This window comes from Sapajus apella, unplaced genomic scaffold (assembly GCF_009761245.1).
Source record: "Sapajus apella isolate SASKATOON/1434 unplaced genomic scaffold, GSC_monkey_1.0 scaffold38, whole genome shotgun sequence".
NCBI lineage: Eukaryota > Metazoa > Chordata > Mammalia > Primates > Cebidae > Sapajus > Sapajus apella.
In genome coordinates, this window is record NW_022436978.1 from 18117729 (window position 1) to 18134243 (window position 16515).

General features: G+C 43.7%; 1 protein-coding gene and 1 pseudogene across 3 annotated transcripts in view; both read left to right on the forward strand.

The window, feature by feature from the left end:
* MCF2L2 (MCF.2 cell line derived transforming sequence-like 2) overlaps window positions 1-16515 on the forward strand; it is a 243153-nt gene that overhangs the window by 193446 nt on the left and 33192 nt on the right. For 2 of the 3 annotated variants that reach the window (XM_032298477.1, XM_032298478.1), the window contains exons 16-22: window positions 2996-3062; window positions 4776-4891; window positions 6744-6813; window positions 8765-8857; window positions 9518-9610; window positions 12511-12579; window positions 15898-16023. In XM_032298477.1, the coding sequence (XP_032154368.1) occupies window positions 2996-3062; window positions 4776-4891; window positions 6744-6813; window positions 8765-8857; window positions 9518-9610; window positions 12511-12579; window positions 15898-16023 (634 nt within the window). The remainder of the gene's footprint in view (window positions 1-2995; window positions 3063-4775; window positions 4892-6743; window positions 6814-8764; window positions 8858-9517; window positions 9611-12510; window positions 12580-15897; window positions 16024-16515) is intronic. The other variant, XM_032298476.1, reaches the window with a different exon arrangement.
* LOC116565056 lies at window positions 6202-6324 on the forward strand (annotated as a pseudogene).

Here is a 16515-nt window from a genome sequence, read left to right on the forward strand (position 1 = left end):
TAGTAACATTCATTTAAAAATATTATATAAACCATATTTTTTCCATTATAAATGCAGTAAATGTTTCACTTAAAAAAATATTGTAGAAGGGTATAGAGTAAGATATAGAAATTCTCCATCCCCATATTTTAGCTCTTAGTACAACTCTCCAAAAGCAGTCACTTTTAACAATGTTAAAAGTGTTAAGTTTCTTTGCACAGATTTTCTAAGCATATACAATTTTACATATATTTATACATACACACTCATCTTTACACAAACAGTTATATTATGATTACTTGTCTATATCGTGCTTGTTTTTTCACTCTTGTGGCTCTGACTTCTGACAGGCTGGAGTGCAATGGTGTGATCTTGGCTCACTGCAACCTCCGCCTCCTGGGTTCAAGTCATTCTCCTGCCTCGGCCTCCCAAGTAGCTGGGATTACAAGCATGTATCACCACACCTACCTACTTTTTTTTTTTTTTTTTTTTTTGAGACAGAGTCTTGCCCTGTCGCCCAGGCTGGAGTGCAGTGGCACAATCTCAGCTCACTGCAACCTCCGCCTCCCAGGTTCAGGTGATTCTCCTGCTTCAGCCTCCCAAGTAGCTGGGACTACAGCGCCCGCCACCACACCTGGCTAATTTTTGTATTTTTAGTAGAGACAACGTTTCACTATTAGCTAGGCTAGTCTCAAACTCCTGACCTTGTGATCCACCTCCTCAGCCTCCCAAAGTACTGGGGTTGTAGGTGTGAGCCACTGTACCCGGCCTAATTTTTGTATTTTTAATAAAGACAGGATTTCACCATGTTGGCCAGGCTGGTCCAGTTTATATGTGGTTGTTGTTGAAGTTATATTGTCCTAAACAATGAACATTCCTAGAAGTGAAATTACTGAACCCAGGAGCACGTGTTTTACATTTCAATGAGATGTTTCCAAATTACCTTCCAAAGAGCTTGCACAAATTTACACTTTTACCAATATTGTCTGAGGGGTTTTCCACATCCTCTTTTACTAGTCTTTCTTTGGTAATTTTTAATATTCTAATAGATGAAAATTGTTGCTCTTTTAAAATACGCCTTTGTCGAATGTATGTACTGAGTGTTTTTTCCACAAGTCTGATAGCCATTTGAGTGTTTGTGTGAATCTCCTATTTTGTGTCCTTTCCCCATTTTTTTTTCTATTAGATCATTTGTCTCTTGCCAAATCCATTTTTATGAGAGAAAAACAAATCATTTTCTAGGAGAGACTGCCATTAATAGATAATCCATCAATAGTTAACAGGAATAAATATATATACCCTACACAAGGACACATGTAAACATTCACCTACTTGGACCCCTAAACAAAATAATAAATATGGCCACATAGCCTAAGGAGAAAAAGAAGGTCTCTCTGGGATAGATGTGGGTACTGGCCTCACTCTTTCTACTGGTTTTCTATTGCTCCATAAAAACAGACCACAAACTTAGGAGACTGACAGTTTCCCTGTACAAGGCTAAGGTCGAGGTGTTGGCTGGCTGTGTTTTCATGTGGAGCTGTGGATCCTCTTCTGAGTTCACGTGTTTATGGGAGGACTTGGTTCCTTGCAACTGTAGGACTGACTTCCCTGCTTCCTTGCTGGCTGTCAGCTGGGGGCCACTCGCAGTTCCTACAGGCTGCCCACATTCCATGCCATCTGGCCCCCTCCATCTCAGAAGTCAGCAAAGGGGAATCTCCTTTGTGTTGAATCCTTTTTATGCTTCCAATCTCTGTCCTCTTTACCCAGACCTGAGTTCATGTGATGAGGACGGGCCCAACTGTATTCCCTATCTTAATGTCAACTGAACAGGAAAATCCTGTGTTTGATTAGAAGAGGCGTATGTCCAGTGGGGCCAGAAGTCTTGGGGACCATCTTAAATTCTGCCCACCACATCTTCCATCTGACTTCCTTGATGGAAGAGGACAGAACTCATATCTTTTGCTTTAGGAAATCACAGTGAAACGTCCAATGCCAGAGGAAGGAGCTAGCATCCCTCTAACCCTATGTACAACAAAATACATCCATATGGGTCGAAGATCTGGATGTGACGAGCTGGTGCAGTGGCTCACACCTGTAATCCCAGCAGTCGGCAGTTTGGGAGGCCAAGGCAGGAGGATTGCTTGAAGGTAGCAGTTTGAGAACAGCCTAGGCAACATAACAAGAACTTATCTCTACCAAAAAAAAAAAAAAAAAAAAAAAAAGGCATTAGCTGGGTGTGGTGATACACATCTGTAGTCCTAGCTACTTGAGAGACTGAGGTGAGAGGGTTGCTGGAACCCAGAAGTTCAAGGCTACAGTGAGCCATGATCATGCCACTGCACTCATTCCTGGGCAACAGAGCAAGACCCTGTCTCTTAAAAAGAAAATAACCAGCCGGGCGTGGTGGCAGGCACCTGTAATCCCAGCTACTCTGGAGGCTGAGGCAGGAGAATCACTTGAACCCAGGAGGTGGAGGTTGCAGTGAGCCGAGACTGCGCCATTGCACTCCAGCCTGGACAACAGAGTGAGACTCCGTCTTAAAAAAAAAAAAAAAAAAAAAAGAAAAAAAAAAGAATGTTGATGTGAGCAGAAAGCTGGAGAGAAAATCTAGGAAACCATTTCTACAACTTATACAATGTAGGGGGTGGGGGCGGGGTCAGGCAGACCTTCCTTGACTAAGAATCCAAACCTGGTATTTCTGACTCCAACATCCCCCCTCTTGACCCCCACACTATAGGGACCACCCAGAGGACAGGCTGTTCACTGGCTGCATGAAAGGAGTTTGAGTTCTCTAACCTTGTTGTTTCTTCTTGGTACCAGTGTGTTCACAGTATGTGTTTGTGAGATGCTTACCTTGGGTGTTCAATAGAACAGAATAAATTGACCAGAAACTAAGTAGGTGAGCCACTAAGGGGAACTGTGTTGACGAGCACTGTTCGAACAGAATTCTAAAAGAACACTCTCCCCTCCCTCTGTCTCTCTCTCTTTCACCCTCCCACCTGCTGCTGTGATTCAGGCGCATTATATGTGACTTGCTGGAGACGGAAGAGATTTATATAAAAGAGATTAAAAGCATAATTGATGTAAGTAGATTTGGGGAGAGGGTATCACACATGTATTCAAACTGCAGACGTGTTGTACAAAGAGACTCAAAATGGTTGCCATAAGTCTCCAGAATTCCCACCAGGCTTCAGGTTTTATAATACGGCAATTGTCACCGGTAGGAATAACAGCCTTCCTGTGATTTCTTGATCCACGTAGCCAAATAGTTTCCAAAGAATTATGTCAGTTCACCCTGATTCCAGCAGTGCCCAAATAGGTTTACCATATTCTTGCCAGCAAAGGATATTATAAATTGTTTTTGATACTTTAATAAGGGAAGATTATTTCTTGGTTTGTTTTTGTTTTTGTTTTGAGACAGAGTTTCACTCTTGTTGCCCAGGCTGGAGTGCAGTCTCACCACAACCTCCACTTCCCAGATTCAAGCAATTCTCCTGCCTCAGCCTCCCAAGTAGCTGGGATTACAGGCATGCACCACCACGCTCAGCTAATTTTGTATTTTTTTAGCAGAGACTGGGTTTCTCCATGTTGGTCGGGGTGGTCTTGAACTCCCAACCTCAGGTAATCTACCCACCTCAGCCTCCCAAAGTTCTGGGATCACAGGCATGAGCCACCCATGCCTGGCCTAGTTCTTGTTTTTTTAAAGTAGCCTTTTTTCTTAAGAGTAAAACTGTTTATTTTCCCTCATATCTAAGGGAATAATCTTAAGGAAAAAATTGTAAGTACACAATTATTTATAATCACATTTTTAACCATAAAATATTAGAAGCAACCCAAATGTCCACTAAAAAGGGAACGTTTAATAAATTATGATATACATGCTGAATAAACACTATTCAGCTATTAAAAAATAATTATTTTGGATATGTAAAAATTTCATATCCAAAATAATTATTTTTTAATAGCTGAATAATGTTGAAAATTTATTTCAACATTGAAAATTTTAAACTTAGATATAAGTTTAAATTAAAAACAACATATATATTTACAAGCTGAGTCTGAAATTTATGTGGAAAAACAATACAAAATTATATATGTATTATGATTATAACCATATAAAATGAACGTTTTTAAACTCATGAAGGTAATATAATAAAACATAATAGTGACTGGGCACAGTGGCGCACACCTGTAATCCCAGCATTGTGGAAGCCTGAAGTGGGCAGATTGCCTGAGGTCAGGAGTTCGAGACCAGCCTGGCCAACATGGTGAAACCCCATCTCTAATAAAAGTACAAACATTAGCCAGGTGTGGTGGTACGTGCCTATAATCCCAGCTACTTTGGAGGCTGAAACAGGAGAATCACTTGAACCCAGGAGGCGGAGGTTGCAGTGAGCTGAGATCACACCATTGCACTCCAGCCTGGGCAAGAAAAGCAAACTCCCTCTCAAAAATAATAATTATGATAATAATAGTAATTGTATCGGGTCATAAAACAATGGGTACATTTTCCCTTCTTTTACATTAAACCTGCATAACATAAACATTTTTAAATATACTTGCTCTTCCCACAAAAATGCCATTTTATTATCATTGTCACTAAGCTCTCTCCTTCTGAAAGTGGGCACAGGAGAAAAATGAATTCAAAAGGAAGTATTTGATACAGTAACTTTCAAGAAACAAGTGTGCCGTATTCTCCCGTGATTTCGCTCAGGTTGTGGTTTTGGGAGTAGCTGATTCAGATGGTCTCTGGCATGTTTCTGTCTGTAAAACTTACCTTGTTCCCACTTCTGCAGGGATACATCACTCCAATGGATTTTATTTGGCTAAAGCATCTAATTCCAGACGTCCTTCAGAATAACAAGGACCTTCTCTTTGGGAATATTAGAGAACTTTACGAATTTCACAGCAGGTATACAGTTATTCACATTGTCAGAGGGAATGGAGAGTAAGAGAAGGGTGGAAATGAGACTGATGGAATTGGGGGATGAAACGCTTAGATGTTTTCAGGTGTAAGCAAGCAGCTTGGAGTCAGTGGATTGGATTGGGGTGGGTTGGCTTGAAAGGAGGGGAGAAGCCCCACAGGCTCCCGGGGAGAAAGGGAAGAGACATCAAAGGAACGTGCACCGGCGTCAGACATCCATGTTGGATGCAGTTGAGTGTTCCTTTGCTTATTTATTCATGCATCAGCATTTTTTGAGCACCTGTTCTGTGCCAGGCACTGCGCTCGGCATAGGGAATAGAAACACACATCTACATACCATTATCATAAGGGGATGCTGGGAACTAGGGTGTTTGTTAGGAAATGCTGACTCTCAACCAAGTTGAACTTTGAACCCAAGGCTGCTTGGATATTGAGTTCTAGAGAACTGCAGGAGTGGCTCACACCTGTAATCCCAGCACTGTGGAAGGCTGAGGTGGGCAGATCGCCTGAGGCCAGGAGTTCGAGACCCACCTGGCCAACGTGGTGAAACCCCCTCCCTACTAAAAATACAAAAATTAGCCACATGTGGTGGTGCGTGCCTGTAATTCCAGCTGCTTGGGACACTGAAACAGGAGAATCACTTGAACCTGGGAGGTTCTTGGAGGAACCTGGGAGGACTTTGGAAATCATCTTCAAACCCTTTCCACATGTGGGAATGGTAACTTGTTGACTCTCTTTATTCACTACGATGACCCAAAGATTGCGCACCTAATTCACAGAGGGAGAAAAGCTGCTTGGTAAATTCAACCACAGGTGTTCCTAACCCCATCCCTCGTCCATTGGTCAGACACAAAACTGAAATGGAAACCCATTTCTGCTGCTTCCCCTAGAGAAGTTATATAGCCTCTTTGGGCCTCAGGTTTTATATTTATGAAACCCTATCTTGCAGCGTTCGGTGGAGGATTAAATGAGATATTATTTGTGGAGCACCTAGCTTATGCCTGGCGTGCAGTAAGCGCTCAATGATATTAGTGATAGCAACAGCAGCAGCTCCTGTAAATGTTATTTTCATATAACAGGGAGCATCAGCGAGTGTATCCAGGCTGTCTATGACTAGTGCTTAGAATTATCAGAACAGCTGTGAGGGATTTCAGGGTAATCAGGGTAATGCCTCAGAATACGGCTTTTTTTCCTGAGTCAATGTGTAGAAGATAAGGCAAGAGCAAGAAGGCCTGGAGAATATTTTTCTAGGCACCTCTTAAAACCTTATATGATTGTACTTTAAAAAATTAATTATCAGCTTTGCACAGTGGCAATATTGTAGCCAATGAGGTTTGCTAACTGAAAACTTTTCCCAATACCCTGCCATGACGACTTGCAATGTAGTCGGCACTGACAATTTTTAACAGTCTCTACGGAGACTGAAAAAAAATTAATTCCTGCCAGGTATGGTAGTTCACGCTTGTAATCCCAGCACTTTGGGAAGCCGAGGCAGGCCTCACAAGGCCGTTGACCTTGATCACAATGTCAGGAGTTTGAGACCAGCCTGGCCAATGGTGAAACCCCATCTCTACTAAAAATACAAAACTTACCTGGGCTTGGTGGGATGCCTGTAGTCCCAGCTATTCAGGAGGCTGTGGCAGGAGAATCACTTGAACCCAAAAGGCAGGTGCTGAGGCAGGAGGATCACTTGAACCCGGGAGACGGAGGTTGCAGTGAGCCAAGATCACAACACTGCACTCCAGCCTGGGCCACAGGACAAAACTCTGTGTCAAAAAAATATTACTTATCTACATGTAAAAATCAAAACATTGTTACTTGCGTACTTTTATTTTTCCAGGACTTTTCTGAAAGAGTTGGAAAAGTGTGCTGAGAACCCTGAACTTCTGGCACATTGCTTTCTCAAGAGAGTAAGTCTGTGCTCCTAGTAAATCAGAATCAACATAGCCATGTTAAAGTCAGCCCTTGCTTTTCTGTGTAAATGGCAAGCACAAATGGAAACACCAATGGTCTAAAAACATACCTGCTTCCCCCCACTCCAAGCTTTACTAAAGTATAATTGGCAAATAAAAATCACATATGTTCAAACTATACAACATGATGGTTTGATATACTTACACCCGGAACTTCTGGCACATTGTGTTCTCGAGAGAGTAGGTCTGTGCTCCCACTAAATTAAAATAATCATGTTAAAGTCAGCCCTTACTTTCCTGTGTAAATGGCAAGCACAAATGAATACATTTATTACCGTGTGTTTGTGTGTGTGTGTGTGTGTGTGTGCGTGTGTTTGTGTGTGTGTGTGTAATCTAAAAAGTTGAGCTCATTGAAGTAGAAGGGTGATTGCCAGGAGCCGGAGGCTAGTGGAAATAGGGAGACGTTGGTCACAGGGTACAAACTTGCAGTTACGAGATGAATAGGTTCTGGAGATGTCATGCACAGCATGGTGACTATGATGAATAATACTGTCCTGTATACTTGAAATTTCCCAAGACGGTAGATCTTGTATCTGCCCTTTGAATGGCAAACATGAGTCGGCCTCCCAACTTTACCTGACTTTATGTTGCTGGTTAGTGGACATCCTTTCTCCAAGGAACTTTGGACTGTTAGCCTTTAGAAGAGCAATTTAGGTCAATAGTATACTGTTGTCAAGCTCTGAGTTATTATTCTAGCTCCTTAACCAGTCTGAACATTTCTCAGGGGCCATCTGTCTTTTGTGTGTGTGTGTGTGTGTGTGTGTGTGTGTGTGTGTGTGATATTTTTCCTGAAGGGAATAGCAAATGACAGAGTTGCTGTAGTTCTTATGCTGAAATGACCACTTAGAACCTACTGGGAGAGAGGAAGAGCCACGGAAATGGAAGTCATCCACTATAGCCATGTATTTGGAAGCAGAATAGGCATCGTTGAAGCTGTGAGGGAAGAAGTAATCTGTGTTGCATGAAAGAAATCCACAGTTGGCCTGAGCAGGAGGATAGGGACACAGACTTCTGTAAGGAGGTGGCTGCCTGGGCTTCTCCACCAGAGCAGCATGGGGTCTGTGGCCAGCACAGCCGCTGTGGGCCAGGCTCCCTGATAGAGCGAGTGAAGCTGGCAAGCTGACGCCAGAGGCTTGGAGCATCCTTCCTCTCCGGGGTATTGCAGATGTGTGCCCACGTCTCAGTGTCTTTGATACCACGAGAATACAGGTTGAACAGTGTGTCGAGTCCTCCTTGCTCTCCAGCTCTGCAATAGTCACATCACTTTTCCTGTCTCAGAGTCTTGTGCTACAGGTTGAAGGTGGTGTTTGAGGCAGAGCTTGGCACTGTGAGTGTTGCCCAAATGACTGAGAGATGAGTTGGTTGCCCAGTGTGCCACATCTCCCCTCTGAGTGTTTCCATCTTTCAGTCGTTTCTTGGCTTCTTTGCAGGGTTGACGTCACGCTGACCACAAGGAGCTTGAGGGCGGGGAGAGAGAGAAGAGGGGGGCCGTCAACCACCAGCCTTTTTTCTTCCTGTTTTATCGCTCATTGCAGATCGGTTGTGGGAGATGTCGGCGTCCTGGGCAAAGAGCAGGAAAAGAATGGTTTTCATTTTAGATAAAAACCAGCTCCTGTTTGTGGGTCTACTTACTTATTTACCAATAGCTCTTGTAGATGCCCCCACAGCATTCTGTGCCTGTCTGTGTCTCGTAGTTATGGTTGTTCATCGCCTTCTGTCTATCTCTCCATCACACACACCCCCCAACATAAGATTACTTATCGTGCACCCCCAGCTCCTTACGCATTAGAGTACTCTGGCTTGTTGAATGAATGAATAAACTGTATTATCCTGTCCACTTACCGAAAAATGCTACCTGATTCATTTGTTCTAATTTTTTCCCACCTAGAGAGAAGATCTTCAGATATATTTTAAATACCACAAGAATCTGCCCCGAGCTAGGGCAATATGGCAAGAGTGTCAAGACTGCGCCTACTTTGGGGTAATGTTGAGAAGACAAAGTCTCCCACAGATTGTTCCTGGAAAATGTTTCTGTGCATCAAATAGTTGAAGAGATCAAAAGTGGGACCAGGCAGAGGAATTTGGCATTGGGATTTCTGTTCGTTTATGGTGTTCCCATACTTTTAAATGATGCATGAAAAATTTTGACACTGCCTTTGGTCTCTGTGGGATCGGGCTGTGAGGAGCACCCGTAGTCTGGTGAGGAAACCAGTGTCCTCTTCTAGGATGGGTTTTAAAAATGAAACTGAGTCCAAAAGGTCACACTTTGGGCTCCCGGGAGTGATATCTAGCTCCAAATGGCCCAAATAGACTCTGCCAGCCCCCAGCTTGAAGACAGGCTGCCTCCTTTTCAGAAGGACTTGAAATGCCCCACTGTCTTCTAGCGAACTTGGTTACTAAAAGGAATAAATGGTTCTGCTTCCCTAGATGCCTGTAAAAATATTAGCCAAGCGGTCTCTTTCCTCTTTCTCTTTTCTCACACACTGTCCCGAGGAGACAGAACAGCCCCACCGCCTCAGGGAGCTGCTCAGCACAGCTGCCCCTGTTGGCCATGAAAAGCAGTCGTCTTTCCTACCTAAATGCTGCCACCTTTGTTCTGTGTGTGTTGTTTGTTTTATGTTGTTTCTTTTGACTTTTAAAGGTATGCCAGCGCCAACTGGATCACAAGCTCTCTCTTTTTAAGTATCTTAGAGGACCAAGCCAGAGGCTTCTAAAATACCAGATGCTGTTGAAGGTAAATCAACGAGACAGTGCTTTTCTGTGCTGGGAAAGCAGATGCCTGCACCAGGCTGCTCTTCTGTTAGATGTGTAGAGCTGTGCCTTGGTCTTCTAAGGCTGAAGATATGTCCATCTGCAGGTTTTTTCTTTCCTCCAGCCCTAAATCAGCTCCTCTTTGTGGAGTAAGACCAGAGAATCACAGAGTCTAGGGGACCTGAGGGCCTCACAAGTCCAATGTCTAGCCCAGGGCATGAGTCACTAAGGAGTTTGGGTTGGGGAGGAGAGCTCTTTGGGAGCAAGAGTGTGATTTTCCCCACAGTTACTGTTTTGTGGGCATTTTCATTTATGGAAGGGAGAAGACAAAGCTGGAGTCTTCTCTCCTTTTGCAGCACTGATCTCCATTCTAGATTTAGGGTCTTACCCTGAGAGCAGCCTGACAGAGTGGACTTTGGTATATATCTGAACCCTGAATGCCTAAGTGGTCCCCTCCCCGTCTCTCTCTCTCTGTCTCCCCCCCTGTCTCTAATCCTTACCCCTCCTTAGTGGTAAGTCATTGACACTAGCACATCTGCAGGCACACATTCTCAGACACCCCAAACAGGATATAAGGGGCTATCATGGCTGGTTTCCTATGTGTGAGCTTGAGGGAAAGGTTTAGGTCATCACTATAATTTGTCTGTTGAATTAACCTCTATGAGGCATTCAGGTAGCTCTTGCCCAGTGGCTGCTGTCTCTGAATTAAAAACAAACAAACAAAAATAAGCCCCTACTGTTCACTGGTTAATTTCCCACGTGTATGTCTTATTTGATCCCCACAACCAGACATACCAGCAAAGCTCTGGCCTGCAAAGAAACTGGGACTCAGGAAGGTTAAGCTCATTGCCCAACAATCTGGCTCAGAAAAAGTTACTCCTTTCAGGCCCAGCATGATGACACACCTGCAGCCCCAGCTACTCAGGAGGCAGAGACGGGGCCTCCCTTGAGTCCAGGAGTTCAAGGCCAGCCTGGGCAGCATAGCAAGACCTCATCTGTAAAAATAATTGTAAAAAAAAATTTTTTTTCAAAATTATTCCTTTTAAGCTTTCCATGAACAGTTTCAGCCTTGGCGTACTCTGCCATTTGCCTGTGATGAGACCTTGACCTCTTGGGCCTTAGTTTTCCTCTGTGTAAAATGAGGGAACTAGAAGCTCCTCTGTAAGAGGGTTGTGGAGCAGATGATGGGCACACACAGTGCCCCAGGAAGCTCTGCGTGCTGCGTAGCTGTCATCTCAGGTGTTGAGACTGTCACGCCACCATAGAGCTGAGGATAATGATCTGCTTGCTCCAGCGAGCAGCACCTCTGAGCATGTTTGACACAGCACTCACTCAGGGCCTCATGCTCCTCTGCCCGGCCCATTGTCACTGTCATTCCCATTCTAGAAGTCCGACGTCTGGGCCCAGTGAGGAGTGAGCAGGGCATAAGTGACGGTCTTCCCTCCCACAGCCCGGACTCCGGCCTTCCCACAGAGGTGACCTTTACACACCAGCCAGGTTCGGTAGCAGACACAGAGGACTGTGGGGCGTAGCAACTGGAAACCCAGACTCGAGAGTTTAGCAGCCCTGCTCTGACCCCAGGCCCTGACTCTTCCAGGCTGCGTGAACTCAGATGAGTTACTTAACCTCTCTCAGCTGTAGAATTAAGACAATAATAGCACTTTCCTGGTATGATTGTTAGCATTAAACGAGATAATACAGGTTAAAAGCACTTAGAAGGTTTTGTTAGCTGCCTATCACTGAAGAAACGAGATAGAATTACTAGAAAATATTCCTTGGGGGATCTGTGGGGAGCTGTGGGGGCTACCCACAGCAGACCAGAGCAGCGTCCCCGCAGCTAAGCTTGACAGTGCCTGTGAAGCCAGCTCAAGCCATCACATGCCCGCGAAGAAAGGAAGGACCTTGTATTCCTCTGTAGGACTGTCTCTATCCGCGGGCGGAGCTTCTTTTGTGTCTCCCACACAGGAGCTGTCTTGAAAGAGCATGAATGTTGGATGGATTGCCTCGTGATTCAGAAAGGATCATGGGATCTTGGTGTGGGGAAGCCTGTCTAAATATAAGAGAGGGGGTGATGGGTGATAGCTTATACCATTAAAGACAAAGAGTCATGAAGCCGTGGGGAAAATGTAAACAAAATGTATAACAGACGGTCAGTATGCTTAATGAATCATGAGCTCTTGGAAATTATAATAAAAAGATGCACAAAGGACATGCCAGTTTGCAAAAGAATAAATACTAATAGCAAACTTTAAAAAAGAAAAAAAACTTCTACACCTCTGGTTATCTGAGGAATTCAGGTAACAGTGAGGTGGATTTCTCTTTTCATTCAGTTGGTAAAGATGTTTGATTAAATGGTATTACCCCTTGTAGGCTAGGGGCTGCTGAAACAGTCTTTCCTATATAGCTGGCAGGGACACAGTCCTTCTCTAAAGAACCTGGAAGTATGCCCCAAATTCTTAACATTTACGATTCCATTCTAGGAATTTGGCTTTAGGAAAAATGCACAAAAGTTATTATCATTATTATAGTAAAAAAATTGTTGAACCTAAGTGTTTAATGATAAGGGAGACTATAATTCAATTGTGGTTATCTATAAGATACAACACTCTACCACAATCAAAGCTCACGTTTTAGAAAAATATAATATCATGGGAAAATACTCCTGATATATTGTTGAATGAGAAAAAGCAGTCTACAAAATAGTGTGTCCAGTATGATTCTAAGTCTGTAGAAAGAGCTCATGCCAAGTACATCATGTATTCTTTCCCTCTTACAAATTGACTCGTTCTCAGTCAGCTTAGCACTGGTTGCAGGTAGTTTGCACAGTGGACTTTGTTGGCAATCTGCATTTTGATTTTCAACAAGGCTTTTGGGTTAATGCAGGGTCTGCTGGATTTCAAGTCTCCTGAAGATACAGAGATAGACCCAAGTGAACTAGGAGGCTCGGCTAAGGTACTGGATATTATATATTATGTTTTACATAACTAGCTGTTAAGGGTGTTTATGGGTCAAAGGATTTACAGCAATTTTACTTTATGATCTTTATTATCTAGATTTTTAAAAATAGTCTGTATCCTATAACTTACAGTCAAGAAAAAAAACAGAAGAGTTAAAGACAATTTTAAAGTAGGGATTTGCAGCCCAAAGGGAAGTGGTGTTATATTTTCTTCCTTCCACATAATTTTTTTTTTTTTTTTTTTACTTTTTGAGACAAAGTCTCACTCTGTCACCCAGGCTAGAGTGCAATGGTGTGATCTCGGCTCACTGCAACCTCGCCTCCTGGGTTCAAGCAATTCTCCCTGCCTTAGCCTCCAGAGTAGCTGGAATTACAGGTGCCCACAACCATGCCCAGCTAATTTTGTGTTTTTAGTAGAGACGGGGTTTCACCAAGTTGACCAGGCTGGTCTCAAACTCCTGACCTCAGGTGATCTGCCCGCCTCGGCCTCTCAAAGTGCTGGGATTACAGGTGTGAGCCATCTCGCCCAGCCAAAAGAATTTTAATGGAAACAAAATTAAGTGATAAAATGCATACATAAAAGCCTGGAAGTAAATAAATATGATAAAATGTCTGCTGTGGCTTTCCCGAATGGTAGGATTACGTATGATTTATGTTTCCTTCTTTGTACCTCTTAGTATATCTAATTTGTATATGTTATGCCTTGTTCTCCTGTGTGTGTGTGTGTGTGTGTGTGTGTGAGAGAGAGAGAGAGAGAGAGAGAGAGAGAGAGAGAACTCTAAGAGTCCGCCAAAGATCCCTTAGAAGAAGTGGTGACCGTGACCAAACCAGGTTAGGAAGAAATCTGTGGCTTAGCAGTGGGGTTTCTTTTCCATTTCCTATAGAATATTCTGGTTTTAACAAGAAATGCTTGAGACATATCTCATGGGGCAGTCATTTGCATGCCCTTTCTGCTCAGAATGGATGACAAGGACCCCTTGAAAACAGAAGCAGCTCAGGACACAGGTAATATTTTTATAGCTTGGAGCAAGAGAAGCTAGCCCTAGTTAGAGGAGTTTAATAATGTTTTTAAGGATTTTTCTGAGCCCTACATCACCCAGTGTAAAACAAACCACCTTATGTTTGGTGAAGGGGGGCTCGCGGAAGAGGGAGGGATAGGAGCAGATGAGTATCTGAAAGGAAACTGAGCATTCAGTGTTAGGTAAGGAGGAAGATGCCTGATAGAAGAACTTTTAATCCCGTAGTGATGATGTTAAAATAAATCCAGGTGAGAGTCTGTTGTCTTTTACCAGGAAGCGAAGCTTCTTTATTATGAATGAGAAGCTACAAATCCCTGGCACGTTGTCCAGAGGTGGCAGCGTGATCTCTTCCATTCATCAGCCCTGTCACCCATGTCTCTCATCCAAAGATGCAAATGCCCAGTGCTTCTGCATAGATTAAGAAAACCGGAAACCCTTTGACTATGTTGTGCTGTAGAGGACAAAAAGAGTCAGGGCTGGATGGGGAGCAGCAAAGGGCTAGCTGTTCTTCATTGTAGAAATTGAATTGGGATGTTAAAAAAAATATGTAGAATAAACCAAAACCATTTTGTGTGCATTTACCAGATAACAGATAAATACAGCATGTAGGTCGCAGGGTGATAAAATACCACCAGCCCATGCTAAGGCCTTTTGACCTGAAACAGTCATCCCAGTCGCATCCTAAATGTCACTGCGGTTAGAACTGGAACATTGGTCTCTTTCATTAGTTACTGCTTTTCCACTGAATGCTGTGTTTTTATGTTTGGGTGGTACAGAGCACTGGCGCATCTCTTAGGTATCTTCAGTGGTGGTGCAGTGTGGGGAGGGCCGGGGACAAGCAGAGGAAGGAAGGGCGGAGTTGGCGGACATCAGCATGCAAATGTTACGTTATGGGCTTACGAGGAAATCATTAGTAAATCTCCACATAGCAGCCTCTGTGGAGTTCTTTGTCTCTGGAGGAGTTTACAGATGTCCTCCTCTGGGATGGTTTTAAGTATAATTTTACCGTTAGGAATAAGGCTTTCACATTAAGTAGAGGAATATGATGCTCAGATTGTATTTTTTTTTTCTTTTCTTTTTTTTTTTTTTTTTTTTTGTTGTGAGACAACTCTTACTTTGTTGCCCAGGCTGGTGTGCAGTGGTGCAATCTTAGCTCACTGCAACTTCTACCTCCTGGGTTCAAGCAATTCTCCTGCCTCGGCCTCTTGAGCAGCTGGGATTACAGGAGCGTGCAGCCACACCTGGCTAATTTTTGTGAGTTGTTTTGTTTTGTTTTTTGAGTTGGGATTTCACTTTTGTTACCCAGGCTGGAGTGCAATTGCATGATCTCAGCTCACTGTAGCCTCCGCCTCCTGGGTTCAAGCAATTCTCCTGCCTCAGCCTCCCAAGTAGCTGGGATTACAGGTGTGTGCCACTATGCCCAGCTAATTTTTGTATTTTTAGTAGGGACGGGGTTTCTCTATGTTTGCCAGGCTGGTCTCGAACTCCTGACCTCAGATGATCCACCCACCTTAGCCTCCCAAAGTGCTGGGAATGTAGATGTGAGCCACTGCACCTGGCCAGATCGTATTTTTTTCAACAAGTCCCAGGGAATAGGGGTATAAAAGAGTGAGAAGCCAATTTGAAAGGAGCTAGGATTTTCCATGTTTTAAAAAGGCTGAGTTCTGGCTGGGTGTGGTGGCTCACACCTATAATCCCAGCACTTTGGGAGGCCTAGGTGGACAGATCACCTGAGGTTTGGACTTCGAGACCAGCCTGGCCAACATGGCGAAACCCTGTCTCTACTAAAAATACAAAAAGTGGCCGGGCATGGTGGCACACACCTGTAATCCCAGCTACTCAGGAAGCTGAGACAGGAGAATTGCTTGAACCCATGAGGCAGAGGTTGCAGTTTGCTGAGATCACACCAGTGTACTCTAGCCTGGGTGACAAAGTGAAACTCTGTCTCAAAAAAAAAAAAGCTGAGTTCTATATATTTCTTATATGGCAGGAATATAATGTCCATGATTTATGAACTTCATTCTTCACTAATACAATGCACAGAAGTAGACGATTTTGCTTGTCTCTCTATCAGAACCTAAACTGGCAAGTATCTTTAGCCACCATGCTTTGGGAGCAGGGAGACAGGTCAATATCCACCTTCTCGGTCAGTGTTGGCTGGATCCCCGGCTCCTCACCTCTCTACTGTTTTCCTTCGTCACTTTGCAGATGGCAGACATTTGATTTGTAGATGGCAGAGGTTTGATTTGTAGATGGCGCACTTTTGATTTCCAACAAGGCATTTGTTTTCCACAGGATGGGCCAAAGAGAACCAAGGATTCAGCATTCTCAACTGAACTACAGCAAGCTTTGGCAGTGATAGAGGATTTGATCCAGTCCTGTGAGTTGGCTGTGGACCTAGCAGCAGTGACTGAATATCCGGTATGTTCCATAGCAAGCCTTAGAGCATCTCACTCAAAAGGCAGGTGCGATACTCCACGGGGAGGAAACGCCCTGGCAAAGTCAGCGAGACTGTCTCCGGTAAAGGAACCGGACTCTGAGGAAGGCAACCTAAATCGCTCAGGAAACCTGGGCTACAAGATTCCAAGCAGCACCTTGGCATCTTTAGGAATCTTGGGTTTATTCCTCAGAGTTCTGAATGTGGGACTGACCCACTATCTGGACAAACCAGAAGGTCAAGGGCCAGAACATATAGGGGCAGGGGGAAGGTCCTGAAGAAGTAATTCATTTTCTAACTCGTGACGCTATTAAAATAGTAAAAGATGTTTCTTCTTGCTTCAGAGTTTCTCTGAGAAAAGCATTTTGGAAACAAGTCCTATATTCTTGCCCCAGTTTTATATCACAGATCCCAGAAGAGACCCCAAAAGTATATAATATACATGCTTTAATCCAAATAGTCTAAAGAAAAACAAG